The sequence below is a fragment of the Rhinatrema bivittatum genome, chromosome 3 (genome assembly GCF_901001135.1).
Source record: "Rhinatrema bivittatum chromosome 3, aRhiBiv1.1, whole genome shotgun sequence".
Lineage (NCBI taxonomy): Eukaryota > Metazoa > Chordata > Amphibia > Gymnophiona > Rhinatrematidae > Rhinatrema > Rhinatrema bivittatum.
The window spans coordinates 215,273,993-215,292,544 of record NC_042617.1 but is presented as its reverse complement, the minus strand read 5'-3'; the positions used below and the strand labels follow the sequence as shown (position 1 = coordinate 215,292,544).

At 46.5% G+C, this 18,552-nt stretch overlaps 1 protein-coding gene across 1 annotated transcript in view; it reads right to left on the bottom strand.

Moving 5' to 3' along the window:
- Positions 1-18,552, bottom strand: part of ABCB10 (ATP binding cassette subfamily B member 10) — a 244,031-nt gene that overhangs the window by 148,705 nt on the left and 76,774 nt on the right. The window contains 1 exon segment of the mRNA XM_029594183.1: positions 707-853. Within this exon segment, the coding sequence (XP_029450043.1) occupies positions 707-853 (147 nt within the window).

Genomic DNA, 18,552 nt, shown 5'->3' with positions numbered 1-18,552 from the left:
ACTGGAGCAAGGGGTCTATCTCATCACAATAGTTAAACCTCTGGTGAATATAGAAAGTCAAGCTGGAGAAAGGGGCACAAGATTAGAAGCAGAGCCAATGGTTCATAATTCACACTGAGTATGTTGGAAAGATTTTCACATTGATTAAATAATGAACATATTCCTACAATTTTTTTCGTGAGTCCAAAGTACTCTATGAAGAGGAGTTCTCTGAAAGTCTTAAGAGGTGGTAATCTTTCAAAATGTCCATTTTACTTGGATCCTCATTGAGAGATTGGGCTGCATGAAGGAGAACATGAAATGAAGTTTGCTGCTGCCAGAAGCAAGACATCACTATTGGATAACCTCCAAATGGGAAACCTTAAGTGGGCAATTCTAAATGGGCATTCCCCCTTTGGAACAACATAGGGAATAATGGCCTGGACTTTTAACTGAACCTAGTAAGCAATTTCCAGTGTTTCTGTGAGAGAGGGACTGAAAACTGAGGTGGTTTAATTTTTAAATGGTTTTAATTTTTTGAATTGTATTTTGAGTAACTTTATTGTTGCATTATTTTTATTATATATTGAAAGCTACTTTGAGTTCCATAAGAAATAAGATGAGGTATGAGCCTAAGAATAGATAGTTATACATGCTAAGTTCACTTTTCTCTCCTAACTACAAAACACTTTTATCTGAATTAAACGTAAATATCTTATATACTTACTGCTCCAAAGAAGCCAGCTCGAGCTAATGCCTCTTTATTTGCTATCTTCAGCTCGCAATCAATTTTACTTTTGTATTTTTCCATTTCAATCATTTCTTTCCCAAATGCCCGAACTGTTCTTAGGTTTCCAATGCGCTCTTCAGCCAACTATTTTAAAATGAAAAAAATAGATCCAAAACCTTAATATCACAGTACTATATCTGTAGGTTTCAATGTATACCAACTAAACAGCTGTTTTAGTCTCCAAATACAAAAGGTAAGAATGATATGAAGAAGTAAGACAGTCAAGGGAAAGATGAATTCAGTAAAAATATATAGGAGAAATTACTACTTACTTGATAATTTCCTTTTCTTTAATATGGACAGGTGGATCCAAAACCAGTGGATTATGCCCCTCTACCAGCAGATGGAGATGGAGCAAATCAGACAGCACAATATATATACCAATGCAGTGACATCAGCCTGCCAGTATTCTCTGCAAAAGCAAACTAACAAAACTTGATTATTAACAGATAACCATTCCAGCAATCAGCCAAGGGAAAATAATGAGCTCAGACAAAAAGCATAACAACACTAGTCTAGGGACTGGAGTAACACTTACCAGTAACCTCTGGAACATGCAGCCACGCAGGAGGACAATAGTACAAACATCCCGCAGCCAAGGGGCAGGAAGGTGGATCCACCTGTCCTTATTAAAGAAAAGGAAATTATCAGGTAAGTAGTAATTTCTCCTTTCTTAGCATACGGACAGGTGGATCCAAAACCAGTGGGATGTACCAAAGCTACTCCCAAACAAGGTGGGAGGCTGCCTGCGGTCCCGATCAACATGGCACACACAAAGGGGTAGATTTTAAAATGTGTGTGTGTGTGTCCGTGCGCGCGCACATGGACACAGCTAATTTATAACATATGCGCCTCGGCGTACATGTGTTATAAAATACGAGGGGCGCACATGCATCTGCGCGTGGCCCGGGACTCGTGCACACGGGGGGGGGGTGTGTGTGTGTAAATTTTTAAATTTACGTGTGGCGACGCACTGGTCTCTTTTCCCAGTTCCTTCCCAGTCCGCTTCAATTAAGGAGAGGACTGGGAGGGAACTTCCTTACCCCCCTACCTAACCTCCCTTACCCTTCCCCTCTCCTCCCCACACTCTAAACCAGTTGTCTTACCTTTTTTGGTTTTTATTTTGTTGCTTACTGTTCCTTTGTAGCAGTAGCATCATGCACGCATAGGCGATCACTTCCCCGGCCGCCTCCAGCCCTGCCCCTCCCCCGGATCGCCCCTTTCATTCAGCCCGGCATTTCCACGGGCTGGAATCCATGCCAAATCCAGGGAACATCGGACCTGCACCAACTGAACTCCCTTCTCCCAGTGACGAACCAGTTAGGGGAGCCCCAAAATCAAACGACACCTCTGGCAACTCTTTTTCCATTCCCGCACCAGGCTGGGAAGAACCAGGCTTAGTAAGATCAGATGGAGGCAATTCTCCCTGAGCCTCTACAAAGTGCTGACAAAAGTTAGAGACCAACAGGCACCTGACAAGAGTGCGCCCAGCTGTGTTCATGCTGCAAAAACTAGGCACTCAAACTGAGTTCCCACCAGGACACTTCAGACAGTGAGGTAGATTTTCAAAGGGATACGCGCGTAACCCCCGAAAACCTCCCCCTGCGTGCACCGAACCTATCTTGCATAGGCTCGGCAGCGCGTGCAAGTCCCGGGGCTTGAAAAATGGGCATTCCAGGGGCGGGGCCGTGGGCGGGACCGAGGCCTCCGGAACAGCCACTGGACCGGAGGATGGAGAGCTGGCAGGTGTAACTTCTTCGATAAAGGTCAGGGGAGGGTTTAGTTAGGGCTGGGGGGCGGGTTAGATAGGGGAAGGGAGGGGAAGGTGCGGGGAGGCGGAAGGAAAGTTCCCTCCGAGGTCGCTCCGATTTCGGAGGGGCCTCGGAGGGAACAGAGGAAGGCTGCTCGGCTCGGCGCTCGCAAGTTGCACAATTGTGCACCCCTTTGCGCGCGCCAACCCTGGATTTTATAACGTGCGCACGGCTGCGCTCACAGGTTATTTATTTATTTATTTGTTGATTTTTGTATACCGACATTCGTCGGAACATCATGCCGGTTTACATTGAAATTAACAAGAGAGTGAAACACAATAAACAGGGAAGGGGGAGCAGCAATGAAGGAGGAGAGAGGACAGCAGTAGGAAGGTTAGAGAAAGAGATTTTATAGGAACATTCAAAATATAAATTACCAATAAACAATATATGTACAGGTGGATATTTGAAAAATATCCACCTGTACATATTTGACTATTGCATGTTTAAGGGGGTCGGGGTACTTTGCCAGGTGAGAGGGAGCAGTTTATTATGTCAGCCAGGAGTTTTGAAATGGTGCAGGGATGGAAAGAAGAGTCTTAGTGGGGATTGTATCTGATGAATGAGTGGTGGGTTTAGCCTTTTGGAGGATTCGTTCAATCTGTTTAGGAAAGGTGAGTTCAAGGGACTCGAGGTTAGCGCTTGAATTTTTGGGAAGGGGGTTGACAGGGGAGGGATTAACAGGGAAACATTGGAGGACATTAGTGATTTTGTTTCTAAAAAACATGGCAAGTTCCTCACATTTAGTGCTGGCATTTTCGGGCGTAGATTTGTTCGTGCCGGGTTAAGTAAACAAAATCTGGCCCAGTGCGCGAAAATAAGTGCATGCGAGTGTGAGCGCGCACAACTGGGTACCCTAGTAGGTGTTCCTATGTGCTTAATTAGGTGCCTAACTAGGTGTACAACTAGGCGCATAACCAGGTGCTTAACCAGAAGCACAGCCCGGCGCACAGGCACGAATCAATGCAACTAAAGAGGGCAGACTTATGTGCAGGAAAATGCCGCCATGCCCTACCATACAGCAAACAAGAGAAGTCAGAGTGGAGCCTAGCCAAAAGGCTGCTCAACCCACCAAACTGCCCATGTCCCCTTAGTGCCCCTGGAGGCAGGAATGAATTTCGGATCGGCGCACCAAAACCAGAGACCAGGGGGAAGAGCAGTCCCTACCGAACTCCCCTTCTTCTCTCTTTTTTTTTTAAATTACTCTTTATCTGACTTCAGCCCATCCTGGCTGAGTACAAGGTCGGTCTCCAGCTGTGGGGGGAGAGGGCAAGGACCTTCTCCACCGTACCCGCTTGCCTTTCAGTGTTATTTTATTTTATGTTTTACAGCTTAGTCCACGGCGGCTGAAAAACCAGCTACCGGACCAAGGCAGTTATCTGAGGGAGGGATCCAAAGATATCACCTCAGGAATTCTCAACTGAGAATCACAGAGTATCACCACATTGGAGTGGGGTGAATAAATCTTCTTCTCTTCTCCTTTGAAAATTTTTTTAAAGCAATCCCCAATAGGGAGATGCATGTCCACAATCTGCTGGAGATGAGAATACTGGCAGGCTGATGTCACTGCAGGGGTATATATACCATGATGTCCGCTTTGCTCTGTCTCCATCTGCTGGTAGAGGTGATAACCCACTGGTTTTGGATCCGCCTGACCATATGCTAAGAAAAGATAAATGAATGGAAATATGGTTGAAAAGAAGAGTGCAACAAACAGGAAAAGAAAAATAGAATGCACTTGCAAAAAATGTCACAAAGCTAGTTTTATATCCTAGTTTATATGTTCCATATGTCTGACAGCAGGGTTAAGATCTAAGGGGAATGAATGAAACACCTTCCAGAAAAAGGGGAAGAATAGATTTCCCAAAGGGTTGTGCAGGTTAAGAGCCAACAGAGCTCAAGATGGTGGTCTCAAAAGGGGGCAGAAAAAAACCAAATTCCCTATACTGACAGAGACACAGACACAGACACACTCTCTTTGGGTGTGGCCTGGGAAAGCATAGCCTAAGTAGTTGCTGTTGAGGGTTTTTTCCCTGCTCTAAGGCCAGATGTAAAGCAAGTGGCTTTACATCAGGCCTTAAGAGAAGGGTACAAGGAGTGAGAAGTGGGAGGCATGCATCAGAGGCATCTAGTGGAGAAAACAACACCGCTATCAGCAAGTAAAGAAAGGGACAAAGATAAGAATGCAGCTTCCTTAAGACACACTTTTTGCATAAGAATTTATGTTGAAGCAGTACCATATTTTCTTGTATATAATGTTAATGACAGTCTTGCTGTAGCTCCTTGTGACCTTGAGCAAGTCACTTTACCCTCCATTGCCTCAGGTACAAACTTATGGGCCGATACAGTAAATCCCACAGGAGAGCCAGCGCTCTGAGGCGAGCGCCCGCTCTCCCAACGCGCGCCCAGGCCACTCTCCTGGATGCGCGATCAAGTATTTAAATGAGGGCCTGTGGTAAAAAGAGGTGCTTCCTTTTTGACAGGAACGGCGGCTGTCAGCGGGTTTGACAGCTGACGCTCAATTTTTCTGGCGTCGCTTTTCGAGCCCGCTGACAGCCACGGGTTCGGAAAATGGATGCCAGCATAATTGAGCGTCCGTCTTCCAACCCGCAGGCCACGGGCACATTTTAATTTTTTTTTTTTTTATTTTTGGGGCCTCTGACTTAATATTGATATGATATTAAGTTGGAGGGTGTACAGAAAAGCAGTTTTTTCTGCTTTTCTGTACACTTTCCCGCTGCCAGCAGAAATTAAAATGTGCGGCTTGGCTGTACATTTTACTTTCTGTATCACACGGGAATAACTAATAGGGCCATCAACATGCATTTGCATGTTGCGGGCGCTATTAGTTTTGGGAGGGTTGGCTGCGCATTTTCAATGCGCTATTACCCCTTACTGTATAAGGCGTAAAAATAGCGTGTCAAAAACGCACGGACAAATGCGGGCTAACAGTCCACCGGAGCGCACTGTACTGTATCGGCCTGTTAGATTGTAAGCCCTCTGGGGATAGGGAACTATCTACAGTACCTGAATGTAATCCACTTTGAAGCGCTGAAAAAAAAAAGTGCAAAAAGCGGAATATAAAAATCTAAAAAATCTAATGAGAATTAAAGCTGATACTACACAGCCCCTCTGTGGATTGTATGCAAAAGGCAAGACAAAAACCACTCTGCCTGGCCATGTTATCACATTGCTATAGTGGAAATCCAAGAAGAGACAATCAGTCAGATGGCTTAAGTTGGCTGCAAAGCAGTACCTGATTTCTACAAAACAAATCACCACAATCCAATGACAAAAGTCAGGAAAAGGAAAAGTATTCCTTCCCTGCTCAACTAGAACAAAAGCATCCCGTATTTAGCTTTGGCCACTCCAGATCTCTTGGAAGTATCTAGCAGATCCCAAAGAGTAGATCCATTTCTTGTTGGTCTCTCCCAGGAACAAGCAGTTGCTTTTTCCAAGTCTACCTAGCTAATAACTATTTATGAACTTTTCTTTCATAAAAATGTCCAAATCCTTGTTATCTAGCTGTGCTAGATAGTTTAGTATCTTGTTGATACAATCAAAGCGATACATAGTTAAAACACAATATATATTAATAATATTTATTTATTTTTATTTTTTTATATTTAGCTCATGCCTTTTCATTGATAGTTCGACATGAGTTACATTCAAATACTGTAGATATTTTTTCTGTTCCCAGAGAGCTTACAATCTAAAGTATATTTTCCATAGACACAAACTGGGAGAAAACCTTTAGCAAAAAGAACATATGTTTGTACCTGAGGCAATGGAAGCTGAAATGACTTACCCAAGGTCACAAGGAGCAGCAACAGCGGGATTTGAACCCTAGCTTTCCAGGTTCTTAGTCTACTACTCTAACAAATAGGCTGCTCCTCCACTCCATATGAGACAATGAGAGAAACAATGCATTATAAAATGCATAAAAGTCAAGAGAGAATATTCAGTGCCACTTATCCGGCTAAGTTTTCTCGTAGGATGGGTCCCACTATCGCAGGGGATGTCACCACGATAGTGGCCCCTCCCCTGAAAAAGCTTTGCAGATATGGCACGTTCTTTTGTGTCATGGTCAAAATACTGTGACACAAAGAACACGGCGAGAGGCCCTTTAACGCAATGGTGGCCCCAACCTCATGGGACCTCCATTGCCTTAAAGGGCTGCTGGCCCCCCCCCCCCCCCCAAATAAAGACATGGCCAAATAGGGAGGTTGAGCAGGCGTCAGTGCTGACCCCTGTCTCAACCCAGGACTGCCAGTTGAGGTAGCCCTGACACCCCCAAAATGTTTAAAATGTTTAAAAAAAAAGAACCGTGCGATGGCAGCTCTGGCTCCCCCTTCCCCCCTCCCTAAAACACTCAAACTGTGGCCCCAGTCCCCAATATCAATACCCCTCACCCCCGGCCCCCCCGAAGGCAATAACAATCCCCCACCCCCTGAAGGCAATCCCTACATCCCTCACCCTCACCACCCACCCCCCCCGAAGGCAAAACATATCATCCTCCCATCCCCGAAATTCAAAACATACCATTCCCCTGAAGGCAATCCCTACATCCTCCATCCCCCTCTCCCCCCATGACAGCAAAACATACCATCCTCCCACACCCCGAAGTCAATTCCCCAGCCCCCAAAGGCAAAACATACCATCTTCCTGGCCCCCCCCCCCCCCCACCACGGTCAGTGCTAGCATTTTTGCTGCCCTGAGTGAACAGTAACGTGCTGCCCGTCTGTTTTTTTCAGCACAGAATTTTTATTTTCCAAATAACCAACACACAATAGAAAATATCATTCTCATATTCTGTTCCAGATGCCCTTTCCCCACCTAAAAAAAAACCCTGCACCCTTTAGTGATTCAAACTTTCAAAATTAACACTCCATTAACATATCCATCCGTATACCTACTGGTATACAAAAATGGCACTAGCTGTTGTGCAATGCTTCATCCACGGAGTGATTAAGTGTGTTCAAATTTTTTCTCCTGTGAGCAACAATTTTTTTAAACCAACAGTTTTTGAGCGCCAGCATTCGCACTGCATTTCTGTACATAGCACAAAGATAAACTTTGTGAGCGACCATGTAAAACGTGTGAACAATGCTCCCTTGTAACTGGCCCAGTCAGCACCACTTTCCAAAATGGCTGACCTAAGCCATGTGGATCCGATCCCCAGACCTTACCCCAGTCACATGGCTGGGGCAAGATCAAATCAGTGCCATTTTGGAAAATGACACCAAACAGAGGGTTCTGGCTGGACAACACAAACTGAGGGCAGCATTTAGATGCCTTTCACTCCTTTATATACTAACATTAAAACTCTGAACTTAACCCACTAAGTCACAGGAAGCCAATGATGTTTCAACAAATATGGAGTAATGTGATAATGAGATGGGATTCACTCTATTATTCTTATGGCAGAGTTCTGCACATATTGTAAGGCTTGCTTGGTATTTTTTGGAATACCCAAGCATAGAGCACTACAACAGTCAATAGTGGTCAGGGCTATTGAATGAATGAATGAATCACTGTTTTTAGGTTGAAAACCATTTTGAAAAACCTACTGAAAGAGCCAGATCTGAATACCCTTTCTGAACTTTTGATAGTTTGCCCTAACCTCTTCAGCCTTTCCTCATAAGGGAGCTGTTCCATCCCCTTTATCATTTTGGTTGCCCTTCTCTGTACCTTCTTCATCGCAACTATATCTTTTTTGAGATGTGGCGACCAGAATTGTACACAGTATTCAAGACTCTTCCGTAATGACCACAGAGAGAATAGAAGCTTTATTATACAGCAGTTGGCAAGACCCGAGAAGTGGGCTGAGTTCCTCAGCCAGTGGAGTAGGTCTCTGATGATTAGTTCAGTCCAGGCACTGAGTTGTATCAAGGCAGAGAAAGTCTCACCAGAAGCTGGAAGTGAAGGGTCTGGTAGTGGTCCGCGGAGCGGGGTAGGCTGAGAACCCAATCACAGATGACGTATTCAGCAATGATAGATCTGGTAGTGGTCCACGGAGCGGGGTACGCTGAGAATCTATTCTGTGGTGAGACAAGGCAAAGAGACTGAAGAGAGAAGGTACTCACGAAGGCTGGTAGTTGCTGGAGAGATGGCCTCTGTAGAGCGGAGGTAGAGATGATGCAAGGCCCCAAGCGCCGGAGCCAAGATATCCTCTGTAGATGCAGGTTAACCCAGGAGGAAGGCAGCCGAGTGCAAGGCCCCGGGGAGCGGGTACCTAGGATTCTGATGAGCTGGGAAACCTGGAGAGTAGATAGGAGCGAAGTAAGACCCCCGAAGAATGGGTGCCTTGAGCGTCCTTGCTGGAACAGCAAAACCCCGGAGGGTAGGTAGGAGTGAATAAGGCCCCCCGAGGAGCGGGTACCTAGAACGCCCTAGTGTAGCCAGCGTAACCCCAGAGAGTTTGTAGGAGTGAGGACTCAGAGCGGGAGTCTCTGAAGGAAGTCGAAATTAGCTGGAGCAGAATCCTTGCTAACTCTTGGCTGGATTGGAAATCGGAGGTAGAGACTTCATGTGGTGAGGACACCCCAGGTTCCTGCCATGACGTATTCAAAAGAGAGGGCGGCGCACGAGTGTGCATACCCTAAGTGACTTCAGTGAAAGAATGGCGAACGCAATCGCCTATGCCGGTCCGGGGACGCCGGAGAGGTCAGCGGAGACAGCCATCTTGCCCAGAGGAGAGGAAAGAGAAAGAAAAGAGGTGAGACAGAGAGGGTGCAGCCATCTGCGACCGACGGGCGCAACAGTGTGTTCATCTTGTTCCTGTTCCAGTTCCATCGCCTTATCCAAGTCTCCAAGTACCCTCGTCTCAACCATGTCTCCAAATGTCTTCGTCTTGTTCCAGTACCATTGCCTGTCCTCGACCTCTGTCCATCCTGTCCCATATGCCATTTCCAGGAGGCAGGTCTGAAAGGTCTATTGAGTGGCCGGAGGGCTACCCCAGAGACCAGCATTGTGTTGTTGGGTCTCTTCTGGTGCTTTCGGCAGAGGTCAGGGCTGCTGGTCTTCAGCCTGTCCACCCGTGCTTGAACATGTCTTGCCTGCCTCGGCACTTCCTTGGAGCCCCTCTGCAGTCGCGCTGTGGTTCAAGGGCACACTAACCTCCCCCGAATCGGGACCACTCCTTAGCGCTCCCTCAACAACAAAGGGGTCTAGGAGGGAAAAGAGTTGGGTTCTACAAAGAGAAAACCATAGAAACAACTGAGACACAAACCCGCCTTGTGTAGCAGGGGCACCTAAAGTAGAAGAATGATGCAAGTGCCAGCAAGAAATATACTCCGCATCATGGAAAACATTACAATTAGGGTTTTGGATCAAGAAAACCTGATGACAGTAGATCTAGAACTTCCTGGACAGAGGAAAAATCTAGAGATGTAAACAACATCTTGGACGAAGACCGCATAGTTTTCTTCATTGTTACAAGACAACCGAAAAACTGAGGCCTGAGAGCTCCCCAGAAAGAAACTGCGGTCCACTGGCATCCGAAGGACAGAATGCATCTGCAGAAGTGTGCCCATATTTGGTTGACAGGCATAATGGACAGAAAAACGCAAACAACACTTGGAAGAATAATCAGTAACAATGGCAGGGTCTGTAATAGATCCTATGAGCCAAAGCACCAGACAGAGCTGATCATGCAGAACAGCATCAAGAGTTTCAGGGGATGAAAGGCAATCCCTGAATGGGATTCCTAGACCAAACCCCCAAGCAGGGAGATAAGTTGGCCTGAAGTTCACCCACACTTCACCCTGTCAAGGGCAGGGTTATCCATCCTGCTACAGGATAGTTCAGGCGAGCAGGAAGGCACTTTGGACAACCTAGTGAAGTGAGAAAAGCTAAAGGCAGTTCTGGACAGAACTTGGTGAAAATATAGGGAAAAGTGATGTATCTTTCCCTGGAGGTATACACTAAGATTTACCACGAACGCCCTAGCTTTTCCTCCCCTCCCCTTGATATTCCAACTGGAAGTTGGAAAGATTGAAGAACATAAGGAGGCAGACTACTGGTTAGCAGGGGTAAGAACAAGTCGCTAGATTGAATATATCACAACTCCAAGTGAATAACTCACTGTCGATTCCAGTAGGGAATTACCCACTGAGATAAGAGCCCTCAGCCTGCTTGGAACAGCTGAAACTGAGAGTGAATCCCCCAGGGAAGAAATCCAGAAATATTCCACCAATAGACCTGAAGCCGGGGTGCCGCAAGTGCAGACCTCTGTTGAACAGGATATCTTCACCGGCCTGAAAACCGTAAGGGTACAGGGCAGGGTCAGTGTGATCTCGGAACAGATTACCACGAACCTGGCTTAGGTATTAATACCTCAGCCATGATTACATATATTTCCCCCAAGGAAGCACACGGTCCAGTAAATGGAACAATCATTACATAAAACATGACTCCCCTGTCTGCAAACAGGATTATCTTTTAAGTAAGCCACTGCAACCAAAGACAGCACCTCTTTTGTGGGATCCCTCATCCCCCAACTCCCTCAGCCATGGATATGGTGATAGTTTGAAAGGCATACTTGCCAATTAGATGAACTAGAACCCTCCTCACTTGAGGTAGGGTCCCTGGGGCAAGAATGGCCAGCAATAATGGTCCTTATCAAAAAAATGCCCATTGAATTCAGCAGTTATCAAAGGTGACTCTTGGATGGGAGAAACCCCTAATCTTCACTGGGGAGCTAGTCTGGAATGGCTCCCTTGTGAAATAGACCTGCTGTTCCTTAGGACGACCAGCTGTCAGAGCTCGTGAGGAACCGAGAGCGACTCCCAGTCAGAAGCAGTGACATCCCTTCTCTGGGACAAAGAAAACTAGGGACACCCCTTGCAGGGGTGGAAAACTGGCCATCCAGAGGGGGAATCCATAAGGGTTGCCCTGAAACCGAATCGAATATCCCCTTCATGAAGGGACAGGAAAGCAACGGGAATAAGGGTCTCCTGATCCCAAAAAAGCTTTCAACTCTCCGGTTACAATCTCTGATCGCTGAGGTTCAAAAGTGACCAGTCTGCCACTGGCAACTACCCTTAGATGGGGTAGACCACAGCAGTAATCAACAGAGGGACCCCAGAAAAAAATGGTCCAATGACTGCCGCTGCTATCCCCCGGTCCTGGCCTACAAGGAGAGATACCAATTCAAAGATTCAAGGCTCCAGTTTGGCAATAACCTGCAAGGGACGGAGTCCCAGAGGCTTCCCCATTAAGGGGATTTGTGATCCGGGAGGGGTCGAAAGACATATTCCTCTTCTGAGGAAGGAGAAGACTCCTGATACTACCCTCCTGGTGTCTACTCCCCTAAGGATTCGTCCAGGAATGCAGTTCTCAGTCAGTCCTGTGGGTACAGCACACAACCTGTTGTGCTCGCCATGAGGGAAACACACACAGAGTAGAATAGATCCCTTCACTGTAAAAGCATGCAGATTAGTACTCATACAGTGGTATCCCATCCTACAGATGGCTGCCCACCTATGAACCCACTCTCCGTGCTTGTGGGTAGAATCCCATGCCAAAAAGCACTCACAGAGTGTGTGATGACACCTTCCTCGCCTGTTCTCCACCAGTACTTTGTGGTGCAGAACTAACCAGGGTGCTCAATGGTGATCCCAGTACTTTGTTAATAATGCTCGAACTTGTCAAAAGCGGCAATGTATGGCATCGGTGAACAATACACTCGAGGCCCCGTACCTTGATGGCAGTAAGGGTGTCAATGGTATCAAGGCAGCTCCGCCTGTGATGGCCTCGAGGGCAGCCAAGGCATCGAGGCCACATACCTTGATGGCATAGAGGGCTGTCACAACATCAAGGCCACATACTTCAGCAGCATCGAGGGTGGCTTCACATGCACCTCAATGGGATCGAAGGCGTCGTTGGCCTCGATGGTATTGAATGCCCCAAGGGCATCAATGGCCCCCGAGGCATCAAAGACGGCTTTGATGGCATTGAGATGTACCATGGTGCTCGATGGCAGTCCTGGTCCCTGACACTAGTAGTCAGTGCCACTACTCTGCCATATCGAGACCCAAGGCACAAAATGACTGGTGCATCAAGGTGATGCCTATGGCACAGAAGGTCCTTACGGCATTGCGGGCTATCAGTCACTTTGATGGCATCGAGGGTACCCCAGAACCTCGACGGCATCCAGGGTGACCATGGCGCTCAATGGAAGTCCTGATTCCCAATGCGGTCCTCACATCAGTGCGTCAGATCAACGGTGCGCAGGTCACAAATGTACAGGGGGCAACAGTTATTGGACATGGCATCAAAGGTACAGCAGCAAGCTGCTTGCCCAGGATCTTGCTCCCCTCTCTCTCAAGAAGACTGCACTGCCATCACAGGCAAGCAGGAGTGGAGGCTACATCGTCCAGGGCTGCTGCCCGTGGAGACTAGTTCCTTTGAATGTGGGGAAGATGATCTCTCCTGCACAAGAATGGTGTGGCCCTCAATCTCTTCATAATTTGAACCTCTATCGATGCCGATCAATCAGTGAAACAACATGGAACTCCTGCCCATAACAGATCACAGACAGACTGTTACATACTAGTTAGTGGAACCAAAATAGAAGACCGCCTACCTTGTCTTGTAGAGATTCTGGAATGCGAGGAACAGTCCGGATCGGTACAGGCAGCAGACCACAGCACCAAGGCAGCAGAATCTGCAGGCAGGCAGAAGATAGCGAATCCAATAACAGTCTGGGTCTGGGCAGGCAGCAGACAAGAGAACCAGGGCAACAAATCCAAAGGCAGGCAGCAGGCAACAAATCCAATAGCAGTCCGGGTCTGGGCAGGCAGCAGACAAGAGAACAGGGCAACAAATCCAAAGGCAGGCAGCAGACAACGAATCCAAGACAGTCCGGGTAGATCAGGAGGCAGAAAATCAGCAATCCAACAGAGTTCCCACACAAGCAACTTGTGGCCGAAGCAGTGCGGTGCTGGAGAGCTTCCCTTTAAATAGGCTGAATTTCCCGCGCTAGCAGGGACTTCCGCTGGCAGCCGACGTAAAAAGGGGGCGGAGTCAGCCCACGATTCACGCAGTGCCGCGCCGGATCGGGAACCGGTGTCGAGGAGGGATGTCGGCGTTAATGGGAGTCTTACTACAGGTAACACAGACTGCATTCAGTCAGTCCTGCCAGCACCTGACAAAGGTACAAAAAACAGAAAGAGCAAGGAGAGGACACAGATACTAAACTGCAGTTGCAGAATTCATTTAATAAGGGATAATAATAGACTCTGCCAGACTGCACAGCAACTAAGGCCACAGTGAAAAGAAGAGGAAAAAGGAAAGAATACCATAAGAGAAAGGAAAGAAAAACAGCTGCAGCTCTAGAAAAAATAATTTACAAAAACTGTAAGGAGACAGCAAAGCCAAATACTATGACACACATAACTCCTGCGACCACATGGCTCCGCAGAAAAAAAAAAGAAACTGAGGGACTCTGCCTAGGGAGCAAGTTGATGACTACAGCTGCCACATGCTCAATAGGGCATGTTTGAAAGTTCTAGAAACTTTGAGATCAAAGTTCCAGACCAGGGCTCCATCCAATGATGTCATCCATATGTGAGGACTTGTCCTCGGAGAAACTTACTGACAATTACATTTGTAACACTTGATATTCCTCGCCCTGGCCTTAGTACTCTTGTGGTCCCAAGTGAACTAGATGGGAGTCTCTACTCAGGCCCTGATTGATTCCGGGAATGTAAAAACCCTCATCTGGAGGGAGCTATTGAAGCAAATCCAAACTGACTATGAACATATGGTGACTCTAGCTTACATTCACAGAGACCAATGGTAGCACCTTACCAACAGATCTCGGCGAAGACACCCATTGGACAGGCCAACCTTGAAGTGGGACTACTTCTGTGGCTCTCATATTCTATCATTCTTAGACACAATTTCCCAGACTTTGGGAATTTTGGGTCCAGCTTAACATTGGATCAACTGATTCTATACATGAAAAATAGTAATTTCTGTCGATCTTCCTGCGGGGGATCCCAGATTAATATATGAGGGATACCAAGATACCCAAACCCTGATGGCAATGATGCCAAAAAAAGGTTGGGTATTACAGGTATCCAGAGGCTACAGTAGATAGGCTTAAGACAAATGAGGAACTGTGGGCACCCTAGGAACCCTTAATTAATTTCCCAGAATAAGTGGGAGAGGGTAATCCTGAAAATTTGATGGACCCAACCAAAAATTGGTTTCCCTAAGTTTTCCCAGGGCATGTACAGATAAGGAGAAGTCAGTCCCTGGCTTAGAGGTTCACACCCCGACTCTACCCTCCTTTAGAAGAAGAAAGGGACAGGTCTAGAATAGAGAGGGAAGGGAAAACAGGAATGCCGGTTTTCTTTCCCTGGAAGTATCCCTAGTAGGGGCAGGTACACAACCTAAGAAGATTGAGAGCTGGAGGGAGGGGGGAATAAGTGTAGGAGTGTATAGACTAGAACCCCAGAACACTTTAAAGAACCAGATCCAACTATCTGACCTGGTCTACCTAGAGTAGGAATTCAGGCCACAGGGTGTTTCCCAGATGAGGGGATTAAAAATCCTGACTCAAAGTACCAGGAACTATGCTAGAACCCTGAATGCTTGACTTTTGATCTAACACTGCTGAGGTAATGTCAAGGGCTTGGGGGTGGATCCAGAGTGTGCTGACTGGCAGGCCAAGGCACCATACCGAAAGGTGAAGCAGAAGCAAGGTCAGGAGGCGTGGATGAGGCAGGTGGAGTTCATGCAGAGGTGGAGGTCAGGTAAGAGTCAGGGCAGGCGGCAAACAGAAGTAGAGTCGAGGTCAGGCAAGCATCAAAACCAGGAAACAGAAACTGGAACAATTACTATCACAGGAACAAGGGAAGAGAATCTGTTGCTCAGGTGCCGGTCCAGAGGATTGAGCCTCCTTTTATGTTGAAGAGAAACCCCCAACGGATTTTATTTATTTAATTTATTTTTATTTATTTATATTCCGCTTTTTACACTTTTTTCAGTGCTTCAAAGTGGATTACATTCAGGTACTGTAGGTATTTCCCTATCCCCAGAGGGCTTACAATCTAAGTTTGTACCTGAGGCAATGGAGAGTAAAGTGACTTGCCCAAGGTCACAAGGAGTGACAGCAGGACTCGAACCCTGGTCTCCTGGTTCATAGCCCACTGCTCTAACCACTAGGTTACTCCTCCACCCCACATCACAGGATCACAGGACACCGTGCTGGGCCCGGGGCCATGAGGTACAGGATACAAACCATGGTTGGTGGCATGTTACAGTACCCCCCCTTCCCCTCCCCCCCCCCCCCGACACTCCTTTTCTTCTGCTGATGGAGGAATAGGTGATGAAATCTCTCAATCAGCCTTGGGGTATTAAGGTTCTCCACTGGTTCCCATAACTTTTCCTCGGGACCATAGCCCTTTCAATCGATTAGGTAATAAAGTTTGTTTCTCACATCTTGAAGTCAATTATTTCTTTGACCACAAATTTTGTGTCCAGAACGGATGAGACTGGAGAGGGAGCAGAAGTTTTCCTAGAGTAAATGTTGAGAACCAGCGGCTTATGGAGAGATACGTTGAAGGAATTAGAGATACAGAGAGAGGGGGAGTCTTGAGTTTGTAGAACCCAGGGTTCAGTTGCCTAATAATTTGGTGGGCGTTTGAGAGATCTTTAAGCAAATTTGACAAAGGGTATTTTGAGCTGGATAATCGTGATGCTGAGTCAAAGCTTACCTCCTGGGGTAAACTGAAGCGTAAACCCATGCCTTCAGTCCACATATTTTTTGTACCGATAAACTGCTTTCCTAAGGAGAGTGAGCATTCTGTCAGATCTCTTGCAAACTGGACTACAGCTGCCCTGCTACTGGAGACTCTGTAGTCAGCTAGAGGGATATCGATATCTTAAAGTGTCTGCCATACACAATGAAAAATGGAAAGAACCCAGAAGATTAGCTGACTCCACTGTTATAACAAAACTTGGCCTATGGAAGCAGTTGAATCCCATTATCCTACCTAGCTATATAGGCTCTTAGGAAGTTCTCCAGGATCTGAGTAACCCTCTCTGATAGCCCACTGGATTGGGGATGATAACCAGATGAGAAATTTAAGGTCACAGCCATCTTCTTAAACAGGGCTTAACAGAACCTCAAACTGAATTGTGACCCCAGTCACTGACAATGTATTCAGGAAGCCCATGCAAACGAGATATGTGTTGGACATGTATGGCAAGGATTAAGGCTGTAAGTAAGGCAGCCAGAGGAATGAAATAGGCCATCTGGGAAAAATCGGTCCACATACAAGATAATGGTGTACCCACAGGAGGGTGGCAGGTCAGTAATGAAATCCATAAATATATGGGTCCAGGGTTTCAGGAGTATTGGTAGAGGGTGGAGGCGACTCAGCAGTCACAGTTGAAAGATCTTGTTTTGTGCACAATTGGTGCAGGCAGATACATATTCATGCACTTCCTTGGCTAAGCTAGGCCACCAGTAGTTGCAAGAGATAAGGTCTAAGGTCTTGTGGTCACTTTGGTGACTGGCCAGTTTAAAATCATGGGCCCATTTCAATGAGTCTTGGGCACAAACATCTTTCCTAGAGGGATTCCAGCTAGTACCATAGGGGTGACCATGATAATTTTAGCCATTTCGATGAGATACTGGGGGTCCATGGAGATGTCTATGGGGGTTGAAAGATCTAGACCAAGGGTCCGCTTTAATGTTTTTGTCTGATGGTCAATAGGTTTGCCAGAAATTAAACCTGACAAAAAACAAGGACTACCTCACTTGACGTGAGTTGAATGTTCTGGAAGACTGAAGGTATAAAAGGTTCTTATGGTCAGTGAAGATGGTAAAGGAATGCAAGGCACCTTCTCATAGATGACGCCACTCCTCCAAATCGAGTTTGATAGCGAGTTGCTCCCAATTGCTGATGCTGTAATTTCTTTCAGCTAAGGAGAATTTTTTTGAATAGATGGCACAGTGTAAGATCTTACCAGTATGAGCGGATTGCGAGAGGATGGTACCTGTGCCCACAGAGGAAGCATTGACTTGCAGGTAAAATGGTCATGTGGTGTCAGATCTTTGCAATACTGGTGCGGAGAGGAAGGCAGATTTCAGGAGGGCAAAGGCTTGCGTGGCCAATCCTTGGAATTAGCCTCCTTTTTGGTAAGGGCGATGATAGGAGTAATAATAGTCGAGTAATGGTGGATGAACTGTCTGTAATAACTGGCGAAGCTTAAGAAGCACTAGATTTCCTTGAAGCCGACCAGCTGGGGCCAATCCATAACAGCTGACAACTTGGAGGGATTCAATCACAGGCCCTGTGTTCATATGATATACCCAAGGAACAGGAGCTCCAGATGCTCAAACATGCATTTTTCTAATTTGGTGTATAAGGAATAGCTTCTTAGCTGTTAGAGTACTGTCCATCATTAAACGCTGACGGATAGTAGTTACTTGATCTTGCACTACAGATGAAGAATTGACCATAATTTTCAGTTCAGGCATCTTGGGTATGGCTGCAGCGATGGAAGATCCAAATCGTCGAAAGCAGAGGTATATGCATGGTAGGCAAAGGCATATCAAAAGTCCCATCTTGATGTGACAGCGGTGTGACTGAAGGTTGGATGAGATGAACAAAATATTGTCTAGATAAATTGACACAGTCCCTGAATATGTCGTTAACAAAGTTCTGAAAAACCACTGGAGCACTGCATAGGCCGAATGGCATCACGAGGTACTCGTAATGACCATCATGAATGTTAAAGGCAGTTTTCCATTTGTTGTCTTCCCATATGTGGATGAGATGCTCCCCAAAGATCCAACTTGGTAAAGATGGAAGCACCTTGCAGCTGATCAAACAGTTCCAATATCAAGGGCAGAGGGTATTTGTTTTTTATGGTGATGGTGTTGAACCCCCGGTAGTCGATACAGGGGTGTAAGGATCCATCCCTTCTTGTCCACAAAGAAGATACCGGTCT